At 32.0% G+C, this 16,395-nt stretch overlaps 3 protein-coding genes across 5 annotated transcripts; 2 read left to right on the top strand and 1 right to left on the bottom strand.

Annotated features, from left to right (window-relative positions):
* Positions 1 to 472: 472 nt before the first annotated feature.
* Positions 473 to 4,773, top strand: LOC123720827 (transcription factor AP-4). 2 transcript variants are annotated; one of them, XM_045677602.1, is made up of 3 exons: positions 473 to 851; positions 1,312 to 1,477; positions 1,705 to 4,773. In XM_045677602.1, the coding sequence occupies exons 1-3, from the start codon at positions 763 to 765 to the stop codon at positions 2,434 to 2,436; spliced, it is 987 nt and encodes a 328-aa protein (XP_045533558.1). In that variant the 5' UTR covers positions 473 to 762; the 3' UTR covers positions 2,437 to 4,773. The 2 variants fall into 2 exon arrangements, with proteins under 2 accessions (XP_045533558.1, XP_045533559.1); XM_045677603.1 differs by lacking the exon at positions 473 to 851 and adding an exon at positions 1,013 to 1,197.
* Positions 4,774 to 7,169: 2,396 nt separating this feature from the next.
* Positions 7,170 to 14,405, top strand: LOC123720871 (leukocyte elastase inhibitor-like). 2 transcript variants are annotated; one of them, XM_045677692.1, is made up of 9 exons: positions 7,170 to 7,265; positions 7,955 to 8,039; positions 8,369 to 8,502; positions 11,042 to 11,119; positions 11,281 to 11,503; positions 11,802 to 11,942; positions 12,023 to 12,111; positions 13,161 to 13,598; positions 13,962 to 14,405. In XM_045677692.1, the coding sequence occupies exons 2-9, from the start codon at positions 7,960 to 7,962 to the stop codon at positions 14,120 to 14,122; spliced, it is 1,344 nt and encodes a 447-aa protein (XP_045533648.1). In that variant the 5' UTR covers positions 7,170 to 7,265; positions 7,955 to 7,959; the 3' UTR covers positions 14,123 to 14,405. The 2 variants fall into 2 exon arrangements, with proteins under 2 accessions (XP_045533648.1, XP_045533647.1); XM_045677691.1 differs by lacking the exon at positions 7,170 to 7,265 and adding an exon at positions 7,297 to 7,488.
* LOC123720873 (male-enhanced antigen 1) lies at positions 14,399 to 16,274 on the bottom strand. Its single transcript, XM_045677694.1, has 3 exons — positions 15,868 to 16,274; positions 15,235 to 15,366; positions 14,399 to 14,719 (listed from the first exon to the last, which is right to left on the bottom strand). Exons 1-3 carry the CDS (start codon positions 16,063 to 16,065, stop codon positions 14,591 to 14,593), a joined length of 459 nt encoding a protein of 152 aa, XP_045533650.1. The 5' UTR covers positions 16,066 to 16,274; the 3' UTR covers positions 14,399 to 14,590.
* Positions 16,275 to 16,395: the final 121 nt, after the last annotated feature.

Raw genomic sequence — 16,395 nt, 5'->3', positions numbered from 1 at the left:
CTTTTGTACATTATGACAATCTGCAAAAAATAATTGATGCGATCACCTTGCTTTTTCTTTTCATTCTAATAATATATTATTTATAAAGTTTTAAGAAAAAGCCAATTTAAAATAAACAATCTAAGAATATCGATAACTACTCTATTTAAATATTTCTAAGCCAAGAGTTAATAAGAAAATAAAGTTAATTTATTTAATGAGTTTTACGATCGAAATATTGAACTTTAACAATATTATTTTTTATTACTTTGTTATAATAATAATATTTTTATGTGTTCAAACTTAATATTCGGTGCACAACTGAAGATCTAAACTAAAATTTAACAAAATATAAATTATTGAGTAGATAGTATAATAAATAAACTACAAGCAATACAATACTTAGATACATATTCAAAAACCTAGTCTATGATTTGTTCCTCGTTTATTATAATCTGAAGTCTTCACTCTATAGTCTTTGGTAAACATATCGATATGTCGTGTTTTTAGAGTTGTCCGTGATCCTCTTTGTAAAAATACTATTTTTCGTAGATTAATTGATAGATTTTGCGTATAAAAGTTGTAATTGAGATTAAATAAAGTGATTAAATAGTGATGTGAAGAGTTTAACGGCGTGTATTACTTCCTATCGTGTTAAAATTGTGTAGCGTCACCTGACTGAGCTCATTGTCATTTCCCGCCATTTGCTTTGCTAACTTTTATGTTTTTATTGAATATTGGTCGAGTAGAGTCCTTTGTTTTAGTGTAATTTGTGCTCAAGTTATGTCATTAGATAGTAATGATGCTTGTTTGTTAGAAGTGGAAGATTACAACTTATACGAAGAAGACGCGCCAGATCACGCTATCCCAAGGTAAGAACCCGGCGTGCATCGCTAGATTTCTTTTGTAATAATTGGAGATCATACAATTATTTGTGATGTTATTTTGTTATGATGTACCTTTGTAATAATTGTGTGAAGTCGACAAAATTGCTGTGAATATTTGATCCCGCCCCGTGCCGGCCCGTAGTCAGCTGTTGTGCCGCCATGTTTGGTTGTCTTAAATAGGCGTAGTAAGCGCTATATGTACCCACGGTACTACAGAACATGTGGTTTATCGTAACATTACCATCTGTACTTATTTTATATCGCTCTATTCATTAAAAGTTTTCTTTACTTTATTTTCAATGACAGATCAATAAACTAATTACATAAATGGGTATGAATTGATAAAATATAGTAAATACGTAGTATTTGAAAGCTTGTATAGCAATATTTGAAATTTTACACACCTGTGTATATTTACATTGAAGATAACTAATGAATATTTCAGAAGTGACAGACACTCATTATCTGGCGGAAAGACTATGGAGGCAGAAAAAAGAATCAGGCGAGAGATTGCAAACAGCAACGAACGCAGACGCATGCAAAGCATTAATGCTGGTTTTCAGGCTTTGCGAACTCTATTACCTAGACATGAAGGAGAAAAACTTAGCAAGGTACTTAATTTTTCATTTTAAAGATTTAATAATATTTAAGACAAACAAACTCCTGTTTTCGTCTTCAATGTTTTTTTTTTGTTTAATGTCACTTTATTGTAAACATAAATGTCTTAAGTAAAAATATGAATACTTGTAGTATTACAATATTTATATATATATAAGCCATATTTACCCTTAATCTTAACATTTCTTACGTTTCTAATATGAATTTATTCCTTTTGTAGGCTGCCATACTGCAACAAACAGCTGAGTACATCTACTCCCTTGAACAGGAAAAGACCAGACTTTTGTCACAGAACTGTCAATTAAAGAGATTATTGAACCAACATGAAGGGGGTGAAATACCATTAAAGAAAAGAAAGAATGAGATCATAACACATGTTCCCTCAATAGTCCCAGACTCAACTGAGGACACTATTAACACAAGATCTGCTGATACTGTAGCAATGGTTACAGTTTCAAATTTACTACAAAAGAAGGAACCTGATAATGGGGAGCTGCTGATTCAATTGGAAAGGGAGAGGCAATTAAGACGGTTACTTGAAGAACGTTTGAGTGCTTTAGAAGTTCAGATTTACCCTGAATCAAGAGAAGTCACTCATGCTGTTTTGCACTATGAAGAAACCGAAGCTTCCGAGTGTAAGACAGAGGAAAAAGAGGTTGAGTCACCGCAAGTAGTTGAAGCTCCAACAGCACCTCTACTGGAAGCTGCTATCAAAGCAGAGCCGCGTGTTGAAGTTGAGGTTCTTCCTGATGCTGCTCATGACCAACCTTCCCGTTTGTACCTGGCTAGTACAAGTCGGCAGAATCTTGAAACAATAGTGGAAGCTATCCGCCATTTAGAAGGAGACCATCTGTTCCGTGAGGAGACGGGTGACGCTCCGCTCGCGCTCACCAAGAAGGTCGAGATCACTCCACCACAGAGGCCAGGCGTCATCGTCGTCAAACACTCGTGAGTGCATTGAACTAGTCCCTCGGTTTAATTTTGCTTCCAGTGGAAGAGTACTCCTTATCCTCCTCGAATATTTTTAGTTATTAGCGTTAAGTTGTCTTTTCCAAAGTGACAAATTGATAAGTCTGTGTTTTGTTAATTTTCTTTTTACAAAGTAAAGGAATGAATTAAGTATAGGGAATCAGGACATAGTTTGGCGCTGTGCTTAGTTAAGTCTCAAATATCTTTATTGTATTTCACTTTGTGTTGTTGCAGGCTTATTCTTATTGTTAGGTAGAAGATTCGACTGACTTATGTATATCATACTTATAAGTTTTGAAACAGTTGATGCCAGTTAGCTGCATGCCAATATGTCCAATTAATGACATAATTAATAATTTAAATCAAATTGTTATAAAGGACCTTTAAAGCAATTAATATTTTTCCTAAAATTGCAGCAATATATAAAATTAGAACTTATTTTTAAGCTCTTGAAATATTCAGCATTTTTAATGTTATTATATAATATTGTAGGCATATGGCATTGCAGTTTTCTCATTTTATATTATAGTAGATAAATTTCACCGTTAAACATACATATTAGGTAAAATGATATTACTTTCCAGTGTAATGTGACTCAACCCCAGTGTTTTATTTAAATATTACATTTTTTTTCAATATCTATGAGCATTCCAGGCCTCGCACTAAACTGAAGATATAATGCTAATGTTTTAGAAAATAATTCTGATATTGTTAAAACTAATAAGTGAACCTCTTTTGTAACGTTCTACCCAATTAGTGTAATAATTAGCCTAGTATTGAGAATTTTGGCTATAGCTTAAAATAAGGTGATTTAATCATCTTCTGTATTTCTGAAATTTTAATGTCATGCTTGTAACAATATGTTTTAGAATTAGTAAGTGCGGGTTGCTTGATAATTTAAAGATGATGATTTTCTATAAATACTTTTTGCTTCAATGTGATGTAATTTTTTGTTGAAGTCTAACCAGCAGTGCTTTTTGTTTGTAACTCTTGTAAGTTGTAATGTTTAAATGTACTTGTGTTTTAAGTTTGACTCAGCAACAGAGTGATAAACAATATATTTGTAATGAAGTGTGGTCCTGTTGACGGGATCATATCTATTTGAAGACTGATCATTAATTCATAATTAAGTTTCGCTAGTTGGATCCATCATGTTGTGTGTTGTGTGTGTGTTACATATGTGTGTGTACAGTTTGCAATTTGTATGAAAATACGTCAGTTTTACACAGATTGTTGAATAGGATTTACATTTTAAGTAATCTGACAATCTCTCTAACTCTGATGGATTTTATATTTTTTGTACAATTTTCATTTGTTTACAATGTAAACTTCTAAATTTGGCTCTTATTTGTCTCATTACAACAATGCTTTCAAGGCATCAAGTATTTATATGTATATTGAAATGTCCTTGCATACATTTTCGTATGCTGTAATCTTGCGGTCTAATCGGGAACATATAATTTCCACTCTGTTTCTGAGTCTATAGTAATAAGACGTCGTCTGCCTACCGCCTTTACATTATGTCATTATAAGATTATGTATCATAATTGACTTGGTTATACTATTAGTGTAGTCAAAATATCTAGGTATAAGAGATTTAAGTCAAAGAAAGCAAGTTAAATTGTTTAAATTGTGTTATTATTTATGTCTTAAAGTATTAAAATGGTTATTTCTTATTAATTAGTTTGTAAATGACGATAATCAGTATATTCTTTATAACAATAATCTGACCAATAGAATTCTTTTTTTTTACATTGCTAAAAAGCACTATTGTACTAAAATACACTTAGTATTTAACTAATGCAACTTACTCTTTGTAATTTTTAATATCTGTAGGGTCATAGATGGTAATAATAATGAATCTAATGTTTTATTTGTTTTTCTTATCATGAAATTTTAATTTTTCTACACTCTATCGAAGTGAAGTTTTAATACCTTTATTATTGTAGTGTACATGTTATCTTGGTAGTCCACACCACATGTCATTTACAGTTTGGGTTTTGCTACTCATATAAATGTTATGTTAAGAAATCTTGTTTCTGTTTAGAGAGCCCTTACAAGTTAGTGATAGTGAGAAGATACAGTTATGAGTCCCACAAAATAATATTTTGCTCTATTTTCACCCTATCACTAACAGGCTCAGTTCCTATACATTATAGATAGTAATTATGTAATTTTTACAGTTTGTATTTAGGATACTAATGATAAAGTGTAGAAAACGACGCATGGATGTTTCCTTTTTGATATGAAATTGATAAAGATATTTCCTCTGATTTAAATTGTCCCACATTTGACCTAAATTTACGAATATTTATAAAATATTGATATTTCATTGTTTTATTTATTTTAACCCTATGAATCATCAAACCTAAACGTATTAACGTTTTATTTCAAAACCACAGTTTAAAATTTTGCACAACTATTTATAACAAAAAAATAGTATGTTGATTATTTGACCTCTAGTATGTAGAGGTTGTACAGGTAGATAAAGGACAATAATTAGATAATGACTGTTTTAGGAAAGACGTTTAATTTCATAAAACGTATGTTTGGTAAGTCGTCTAAGAACTAAATAGCATTCAATACCTGCTCTGGATCTGTATTTTTTTAATACTGAAAATGAGCATTCGTATATATAATTTAGTATTTATACTATATTATAAACTTGGTAGTTAAAGTAGCTACTTAGTACCCACCGAAGCCATGAATATATATATATACAGGATTATTACTACAATAGAGCATTGATAAGGTCACAGCACACATCAACTCGGAAAGGGATCATCGCCTCGCCATCAATCTAAAGTATGCACGTAACCAAAGCGTATCAGCAGCTCCTGTACGTCAACTCGGTTACGGCTAGGCAACACCGCGATTATGGCTCGCCGACCGCTGGAAGACCTGGTTCGCACCAGATCAGTTTGAATGCGAACGTTAAATGATGCGCACGGTTACGTCCCGGTTTAGAAAACTTGAGATGGCTATCATAGCCATAGAACTTGATGAAGAGGAAGGGGACAGGGATAAGAGTTGACGAAGAGACGTGAGTTCGGGTACGACGAGGCGGGAACGGGAATTGCAAGTTGACCTCCACCCGTTTCGAGGCGAGGCGATTACGTTACGATTCCGATTTGTGTGCGTTGCAGTAGTGTTACATACAATCAGTATTGAACGGCTCGAGGTGATATGGTGACGAGCCCTTTCCGAGTTGATATGTGTGCTGTGACCCTTAGCGTACGTTTCAATCCCGACCGTGAACCAAAACATTTTTCCTTTTATGCGCGTGTAAGAAAACCAGCGTATCGGATACAAAAATATATGTTTTTTGTAACCTGACAGGCTATGATGCCCTATAATATAAATCTAGTTTCATTGACTATACCTAGGTAACATTAAAAATGTTTGAAAATGGAAAGCGGCTTAATGTAGAAAGTTGCGAATACTTTTTTTTTTCCTAAGTAATCTCCGTTCATCTCTACACATCGTCGCAGTCGCAGGAACCACTGAGAAAAGTAGTGGGTCCATTCTTCCTTGGGTCTCTTCTTTGGAATTTTCGTACGCTTTTACTGCATCTGCAGGGCTCGTAAAGCTTATACCTTGAATTTTATCTTTAGTTCTTGGAAATAAATGAAAGTCACAGGGCGCCAGGTCAGGACTGTATGGTTGATGACTCCTAATTTCGACACCTGCCATAGTCAAATATTCACCAGTCCATGCGAAGGTGTTTCTGCTGATAGGTCACTCTCTTATCTGCCTCTATAATACGTCGAACAGCACTGATGTTATCTTCAGTAGTTGATAAAGGACGTCCCTAACGCAGTTCATCATTGAGATTGCTACGTTCCACGCTTAAACTCGTTAAACCAATTGTAAATAGTGGCACGAGATGGGGCTTCATTAAGGAATGCTAATCGTAGCCTATGACAGCTTTGTCGTTGAGTAGGCTCGCAACGAAAGTCATAATAAATCATTGACCGAAAATTTTCTCGCGCTAGGTTCGTTTTCACGTGTAACAAGAGTTTTAGATTTGCCGCCAATTCACAAAAAAAAGACAAATGAATGCATTATACTACATTAGGTTACTAAAGAGTTCTAAAATACAAATGAAATAAAAAGTTTTTATTTTTCTTATATAATAGCAATATTTTTAACTTTATGCCAGTTTCAAGTAAAAAAAAAGTTTTCATTAGCAATGTTTCTAACTGGCCCGTTCTTAACACCAACGTAACCCACGCATTAAAATAATCTTGTATAGCTACAATTTGAACTTACAAATCACTACGATGACGTCGTACCAGCAGTGGCCTAAAGCGATTGACCAGCCTTGGTTATTTAGCAGCTTGCTTTTTCATCATGGTTTGCAGATGCTAACAATAGACATGTGCCGTAATTGTCCATTGGCCAGATTTAAGGAAGTTGATAGTAAAAGACCACGCACGGCAGTCGTCCACCAAACTTTCTCAAGTAACTTGTTCGGAGTAAATTTTTGCTTGGGGCACGATTTGGCTGGCTTTGGCTTAAATTAATCATGGTTTTCAATTAATCAATTCAATTAATAACATTTTGTGTAAATATTATAATTTAATTCAGAATTATACTTCCTGGTAAACTCGGAAATACCTAACAGGGATTTGGATTTACCAGCGCTTACGCGCGGTGTTTTGTTGCTTTTAGATACATTGATGTTTCTATTTAATTAAATATATTTTTGTGAGACTACAGTACTATGCATATTTTTGTTACAACACATCGTCTCGTCTCCGCAATCGACCTTATTTGCCAATTCCCAGTGTCATCAAACTAAGCTTCAAGGTTGGTTGTTTCAATTCACTAGACTGTAACTTTAGTTTTTTAAATCTTTATTCTTTAGTTGTTTTAACAAGCCGTTTGAGCACGGACGCGGGTTATGCGTTGTTTTATATCGTACAAAACTGAGCTTAAAAACTTTGAATAAGCGATGTGTTATAATATTAATTCGAGTGTTAAGTGTGTATAGTGGTATAATCTAATTTTCAGTATTTGCAGAGATAGCTAGGTAATAACTGTATTAATAGTAGTAATATGTTCACTATTATAATTCCCTGTATTTATTGAGAACTTTATATACATAATCATATACTGAAGGTCAAGTTGATAACCTCTGGCAAATGATTTCCTTAAATTTATTTTGAGGAATGGTTTCCAGCGAATCTAAGTTAGATGCGCAGATGTCTTTGTTTTTTCAACCAATAAATAAATAGTACCTACTTTACGAACTTTCGTGTTGCACCACGGAATACACCTGTGTTATTTTATAGAATAAATCTATTTCAAATACTTTACCATTAAACGTTGAATACCTATTATTGTATGCAATATGTACTTTCCTATGTCTCTACCATGAGCAGAGATTGATGATTAGCGGTAACAGACAGAACTTTCACTTTATACCTATCTCGTTCCGGATTCACGCTAACATTAAAATTACTTAGCTAGGTACTTATTTCTCCTTTTTTTACAAGGAAAAATGGAGTCACGCTTACTAGTTCTATGGATTACCCTAATTACTTTGGCTAGTTCGGAAGATATACTAGATTCAGATTTGGGGTATGTACTCTTTGCTATTTCTATTATATTTAATATCTATCTTATTTTATTGTTTGTGCACGGTTAAACCGCAAAACAGATATAGATAAGAATATACGGTATAAACTCTTACAAATTCCTCTTTAGCTTTCCTATTTACATAAGTTGTATCAAAGACGTATTTAAAGTAATTTACTTTAATTGTCTTTGGTTTTACGCAAAGTACGGTCAGCACTATATATACTAGCTATGTTTTACAACGCAAAAAAACTTCTACTATAATTATTTTATTGCGCTAAGTTGTGTATATTTTACATCCAGTAACAATAATATAATTATGTATATCACAGAGACCAAATACCCAATCGAATTGAAAATGAAAGCATATCATCATCCGTAAATGAATTCGGATTTAAGCTAATCAAGGAATTGATGAGAAGAAATGAAAACGAAAATATTGTAATTTCTCCAGCAGGCATCTCTGGTAAGCTTTACCTATTTCGTAAATTAAGACTAGAATAATCATTTATGTTACAAAATAGATTCCTTAACATAATAGTAAATCTACGCAAAAGATCTGCGAAAATAACACCGGCTACTTTTTTGATTGTACAGTGGATTAGGCGGCTCGAGTTTTGGTAGGCTTTGCCTGAAGCTACATGTATAACAAAAGAAAGCGTTTGCGGCATATGTGGCATACCTGGATAAAAAAATCTACAATGTGTAGCATGCGGCACTGTCGCGCGTTGTTAACACGGCGGCCTTTATATTGTGCGAATTCAAAAAACAAGTAGTGTCGTGCACTTAATATATTGTTATATATATACAGTGGTGGTCATGTAATTATTAAACACTTCTTATGAATAAATCCACTCAAATAAAAAACTTATTAAATGTATAAAAATATATCATAATTTTAATTACAAAATAAGCCTTACATTATTTTGGCGCCAAATCAAAATTTAATCTGAATTTTATTTTGTTTAAATTGGGCAAAACGTTGTGTCGCGGGAACTAGGCAAATAATGGTTAATTTACATATAGTGGGCGTTCAGAAGAATAGCTGAGCATTAAAATTGTTCTGTTAAAAAAGTTTTTAATGCAATTGATAATTATAAAATACACGAAACTGTGAATTTTTTTCTTAGAAAGGCTGGGTTAAGAAAACCTATCCGAGAGAAGATACGCTAATCGTTCGTGTTACTCTCAAGAATTCAAAAACACTTAAGTTAATGCTCCAACCAGATTAAAAATGACGTTTTTTTCGCCTGATGACCCGATAAACATCTTGTCGAGACTCATGCGCCGAAAATTAGTGATAGCTAAATTGTTTGGAAGAATCTCTCAAAAGGTACCACTTCTTACAAAGCAACACCGAAAGAAGCGATTATTATTCGCTTAAAAATATGTTAAATAATATGGTAAATTGCGATGAGGTTTATACCTTTATGTTAGAAGCCCTGTAAATAATGCTTTTAATTATAAATACACAAGAAGTATGGTCTAGTCTAGCTCAGTGGCGTTAACATTAGACCCGTTCGGAAGATTGAAGGTACAATGGATCAATGGCAATACAAAAATATCTATTATATATATTTATATATATATTACTCGGACGGTCGGCTTGCCTGTAACCTGCATCTGTCAACATGACAATGACCCCAAACACACGGCCAATAGTGTCAAATGTTTTCTTAGCAATCAGCGTAATATACGTTTTAGACTGACCAGCAAATAGTCCGGATAGGAAATCTCTGGTATATTGTTAAAAAGAGAGCTGTCTCAAACAAACGTAACACCAGTTAAAACGAACTAGATGAAGCATTTGTTGAAGCATGGAATTTAAAGCCCCTAGAAAATTTTATGAAATTGATTGAATCAATGCCATGGCGTTGCAGGGTTATTGAAAATAAGGAATACGCCACTAAATTTTAATTATAACTATTACCGTTGGTAGTGTTTCTAATCGAGTGTTGTAGTGTTTCTAAAACACTACCACCACTGTACGTATATATGATAGATAGAAGTACACTTAAATTAAAATATTTTAAAATTGAATTTGCGCCTTGTGCTCGTATGGCCGTTTAAATTCATAGAATTCAAGGCTGCACAACACTGTAATACCAATATAATAGCGGCGTTTTGTATTTTACTAGTAAATTTTTACTTTTAAATGTTTTTTGCCTACCCGGTTTACAAACTATGCGCATACGCGTCGTCTCACTGAAAATATAAACAGATAAAATAATATAATCAATATTATAGCTTCGTTATTATAGTACATACTTTAATATTTCAATAGCACTATATAGGACGGAAATAATTTCCTTGTAGTAAAATAAATCAGTTTACACTCATATTTTATAGTTTCTTTCCGGATTCTTCTCCTAATATGTGTTGATAAATATGTATTCTTTATTTTATTATTTTAACGATGTCCGAATTTTTTTACAGCATTTTATAACAACTTTAAACTTGTTTCGTTTTTTATAGACATGTTATATGGTCACTCTAAGTATAGAATATTAACATTGAGAATTAAAAAAGCTTATTCCTATTATAGGTAGGGTTTTAAGTGCACACAGGCAATCACTATATACCTACTCTGTAAGCTTAGGTGTAGACATGATATATTCCGTTATACATGGAATAGTACGAAGATAGTTTCAATTTACTAATATTCGGTGAGAAATAGCGACACCGACCAATATGTATGACCTGATGTATTTATTCAAGTAACATTTCTATTATTGTCGACCATACATAGAAATAATAGATGTTTACTTAAAAACGGCATATCGCAATTAAACTGGTAACTTATTTTAAAATATAAAGTACTTTACAATATAATAAACGTTACCTTTAAAATTATCTGTGTTCTAAATGTATCCTGCGCAGAATATTACCATGTATTATTGTATTGTATATTATAGATTGTTGATGCTACACGGACAATAGTAGGTGCAATATGAATTAACCATAAGTTTGACTTCTACCATTGAATTCTTAATTATCTCATGCAGGATTGCTTGCAATGGCATTGTTAGGGAGTGTCGGTGAAACGTACGAGGAAATTGCCCGCGTTCTTGGATTTTCCGAAGGTGAGCTTAAGAAACCGTTTTAAATGTATAAAGTAGAGTCCACTAGTTCTAAGTTTCTGTACAAACATAATTATATCTCAGAAGTAAATTATTAACATTTATTTAATTCATTATTTTTTTTAAACCGCAACTCTAACTGAATGGCTAATAATATATTTCAGATGTTAGACGTAACCGCGAACACCACGATCATTTCGGTGATTTATTGCGGTCTTTAAATATAAATGATACATCGAGTAAAACCATGTATGCTGACGTAATTTTTTCTGATAACACCTCAATACTTCGGGAAGCTTACCGTTTATACCTAAACAGGGTTTACGGAGGGGATGCTCTAACTACCGATTTTAAAAATCAACAAGCAGCAAAAGACTTTATAAATGAGTAAGTAAAGGTACATCAAAAGATTTTTCATATAAAGAATAGGATTTTGATTGGCTTCTGATACCACATGGATGTCTGTAGGTATCAGTTCTATTGATATTTTTTGGTCCAAGGCGATTCGCACTCTGTACCTGCAAACATCCTCAACGCGTAATTTCCGATTTTAATTAGCTAAATACATTAAGTGACAAAATGTCAACATAGCCAAGACATTGTACAATTACAACAAATTGAGTTATATCATTCTTCTATATTGATATTATGACTGTGACGGTGGAGTAATTGTTATATATTTCAGATGGGTCAATGATAATACTAAAGGGAAAATACCAAATTTCTTAAAAGAAGCTCTTCCAATTGACACAAAAGTTGTATTACTTAGTGCCCTGTACTTCAGTGGGCAATGGAAGTATCCGTTTTTGATAGAATATACAAAAAAGTAAGTAATTTATGCGTGGAATTTTTAAAGGAATCAATAAAATCACGAGTGTCAACAAAATATCTATTCACCTATTTCAGGCTCCCATTCAAAGGACTAACTGAAGATGTAATGGTTGAACAAATGCTGAATATGGGCAGTTTTCCGTATATTTTTTCATATAACGATGGTAAATAATTATATTATAACATACCTATTCATAGGATTACGTAGTGTATAATACTCCCTTTACATCAAGAAACAAAACCCTATTGATAGTTTGGTTCTGTGATATAATAACATAACTAAATTTTAATAAGTCTTATAGGTTGTATACTGTTTGCGTTATTGGTTTACAAACGTGGTCAGTACAGTAGGTAAAAAGTTACCGAAGTACAACTTAGTATATATTTCTTGCCAGTGTGTATTTATTTATGTATGTGAGTTAAATAATAAATGTTTTAATTGTTATTACAAATCTTGAAGAAAAATGTTATAAAATTATTATACAATTAAACAATATTTGCAATTTTCTTAACCTACAAAGTAATAATTAAAAAGAAAATCAAAATAAATTTAAAATGTTTCGTCCCTGTGGTAGTGTACCTTTAACGCTGGGAGCATTGTACCGCTGTATTGCGATAATTATTCTTTGAGCTATCTTTAATAAGCGCCTTTGCATTTGAACCCCACGGCCCAAGAGTCTCCTCCAACGGGAACAAATCGAAGTTGGAGGAAACTCTTATATTTCGTCATAGTATAGACTCGTATCGTCAAGATTTAAAATTTTGTATGCCAGAAATTATTACTATACGAGTATTATTATACGAGACAAAGAGGATCGCATTATGGACAACCAACTTCTGAAGAGAGTTCGGAAACTCTTGTATGTTATTTTTAATGACTCTCAGTAATACTGTTAAAGATAGTTATCTATATATTTCTGGAATGTTTTCAGTAGCCTTAGTCAACAAGGTGTCCCTGCTAATTAAATTAAATGCATTTTTGACGTCAACTTTTAACAACACATCAAATGTTACGTTAGAAAAAAGACTGCGGAAAGCGTGTATAGCTGCTTCTAAGCCGCCTTTAGTGCAAAAGCCAAGTTGTGTTGGTTTAAAAAATTTATTCAATTTATAATTTATAGGTTTATTTTAATAATTAGATTGTTGTATGAGCATTTTTAAAATTCTGGACTTCCATCCAAAAAGTGTTAAGCAAATGTAATCTACTTTACAGATTTACACATGATTGCTCTACCATACAACGATAGTGTGACTACAATGTACGCCTTAAAACCGCGTCGACCAAACGATCTCAGTTTAGCTGAACTCCTTAATAGATTAGACTTCAACAAAATAGACGCTCTTATCGCGAAAATGGAAAATAGGAAATGTGTTATAAGATACCCAAAGATGGACCTGCAGAGGACTGAGAATTTAGAAGAATCTCTTAAGGCAATCGGTGTGAGAACTATTTTTAAACCTGGACAAGCAAATTTTGCTCTAATGGTAGACAACAATAGGGTGGTCAATAGAACATTCAACGAAATAGTTAGTAGAATTAATACAGGAGATATTGATGATTCAAGATCTTTAAAAGAAGTTGTAGATAGCCTTCCTAATCCAGGAGTATATGTGGATACAGTTTTACATGACGTCAAATTCACTGTTAATGGTAAGAAAAATATTGCTCATCAAATGATAAAAATGTGTTTCAAAATATTGTCTTAAGTACGGACATTTTAAGTTACGAATATTGTCTTTGAAAATATAACATATTTTGTTTCTAAGATAACAAGTAAACAGTTGTAAAAAAATATACTATAAATACACGTAATTAAAAAACAAATCTTCTAAATGTTTTAACTAAATCTTGAAGAAATAGCTTCAGTCTTCAAAATTTTGTTGAGACAAAGAAATTAATAAATGCAAAATAAACAGAAATCGTTTATTTTATAACCTATAACACGGTTACATTAATATATACATGTGGTTAATATTAAGTATGTATTGTATTCATTTGTCCCATTCTTTTCAGAATATGGAACTGAAGCCGTGGCAGCAACCAGTGGGGTATTAGCTCGATCTGCCGAACTGTTTTATGCAGATACACCATTCTTTATGTTTATACGCAATGAGAGAACAAAACTCGTAACTTTTAGTGCAGTTATATTAAATCCAAAATCATTACAAACTTAAATATATTTATTTCTAGAATAGTTTTTTACCGCTTTTCACATATTTTACTAAACAGTTAGTTAGTGACATGGCTAATTTTTTTACCTATAAAACAGTATAAATCTTGTTTAGCTGTAACATGCTTGATAAAACTTTATTTTTATGTCTGTAGTAATTAAGTTGAAATTTTATAATTTCAGTAAATATTAATATAGCTGCAAGTGGTATGATTACACAACTAGTCATATGTCTGTTAATTACATTATGGTGGCATTAATCAATAATTAAATGTTTATTAAACTAATTTTTTTATTATCTTTTATACATGATTGTATAAATGATCTATCTCTTAATATGATCAATACATAAAAATGTTTAAACAATATAAATTATATTATAATAACCATATAATGATATTATAACATATCTATAATTTTATCATATCTATTAATTTATTGAATGAAACTTCTAGTGTAGTTACTTTATGTTTTATCTATTTTCTCTTAGTTTTTCTATTCTATCTTGTAATGTTTGCTTCCATTGTTCTTCTGTTATACTCTGAGCCCATTCAGGAATGGATGTCTGAGGTAATGCAAAATTGGCCATCGCCAACATTACCTGTAAATATAAGAACTAAATATATTTATGTGATCGAGAACTAATTTCTTGATATTTCAAAATATCATAAACATGAATGATTTAATTAAAAAGAGAGGGGCAGCTTTGAACAATTTTCATACTTTATTAATTTATTATATAATTTCTAAATGTATCTGATTTAATTAGAGATTTGTTTCTAAACATCATGAACTCATAATTAGATATTACATTTTTATACAGGCTTGTAAATGTTCAAAGCTACCTTGTAGCAGCTGCTGTATATTTTTTTAAACTATATCATTTGAGATCATTCAACATCAATTTAACCAAACACAATATTTTTAAAATAGTTATATCACTTGGTACAGACTAAAAAAATTTAGGGAACTTTCATCAAAGTAAATATAAATTATATCAATCAACTAAATACTAATAAACTTTCCTTCTAAAGATACATATAAAAGCCAAATATGCCTAATATAATGTACCTACATAAAAATTGTAATTGCAAGGAAATAATTAGAAACATTAACCTGTTGAGCTCTTTCGTTGTCCATCTGTATAGGATCTGAAGTTCTTGGTGCACACCATACCTCTCTAGCTAGTATACTCTCCATAGGTTCAATGGGAGGAATGTCAGGTGGGGTAACTCCTGTCTGAGCTTCCTAGAATACACATATTATGTAAATACTTCTCCAATATGTAAAACCGAGAAATGTGATATTATCCTTTTTCCAGAGCATAGACACTGATTCTCTATAATTATTACATAGATGAACAGCCAAGAGTAGCAGAAGTCATAGTATCAGAGTCTGGGCTTTTTTATAAACAGAATTAAATTTTTGGGATAACATAAAAAGAATTTGTAAAAAAGCTTATAGGAATTTAGTGTGTTTTTTGTGTATGGCCAAAGATATCTCAAATATAAAAGCGATAATGTTGCACAGTTGCACACGGGCTGAATTCACAACAATTTCATTATGTATAATTAGTTTTAAAAAGGTTTAGGTTTTTTGTTTTGTTTATTTTATGTTTTTAGTTTAATTTTTATATTAATAAGTTTTTTGTCGTATTACTAGTATTAAATTACTGTAAAAATAGGAAATAAATCTCCAAAAGCAATATCTCTTCGAATAGTGAAAAGAATTGATGTTAAAGAACCGTACATTTATGACACAGTCGTCATCACTATCATGATCGGAATGTACTGCTTCGGGACCTTGAGGTAACGGCTCGTATCCAAAGTGTTCGTTTTGTTCATCATCGCTATCTTCAGGATGCCCATTTGTTACTAACTCGTGTCTAGGGGGCGGCGTTAAGTTTTGTTCAGAATTATCTGGCGGTTCAGGGCCTTGGCAAACCATTGTAGACACTAGAGAGTTGTTAGGAATATACTTAGTATTAATTAATGTTCTAATTTTTTCTCCGTATTGCCAATTAGAAATAATTACAACTTTTGCTTTGTTTATTATCTTTAGTTATTTAATTATTTTAGTATAGCTGAACTATTAACTGACTATAGAGTGAGAACAGCACAGATGAATAAGAGATGGGAAAAGATATTTTGGCCCACAGTTTAGATTATATATAATTGCTATCACAAGTTTTCAAATATTAGTAGACAGCGTGGTAAAAAATCAGATTATGAAATACATGTACGATGTACATGCACCGGAATTATTTCATTTAAATTT

This window comes from Pieris brassicae, chromosome 2 (assembly GCF_905147105.1).
Source record: "Pieris brassicae chromosome 2, ilPieBrab1.1, whole genome shotgun sequence".
Taxonomy (NCBI): Eukaryota; Metazoa; Arthropoda; class Insecta; order Lepidoptera; family Pieridae; genus Pieris; species Pieris brassicae.
This window is presented reverse-complemented; position numbering and strand designations above follow the sequence as displayed.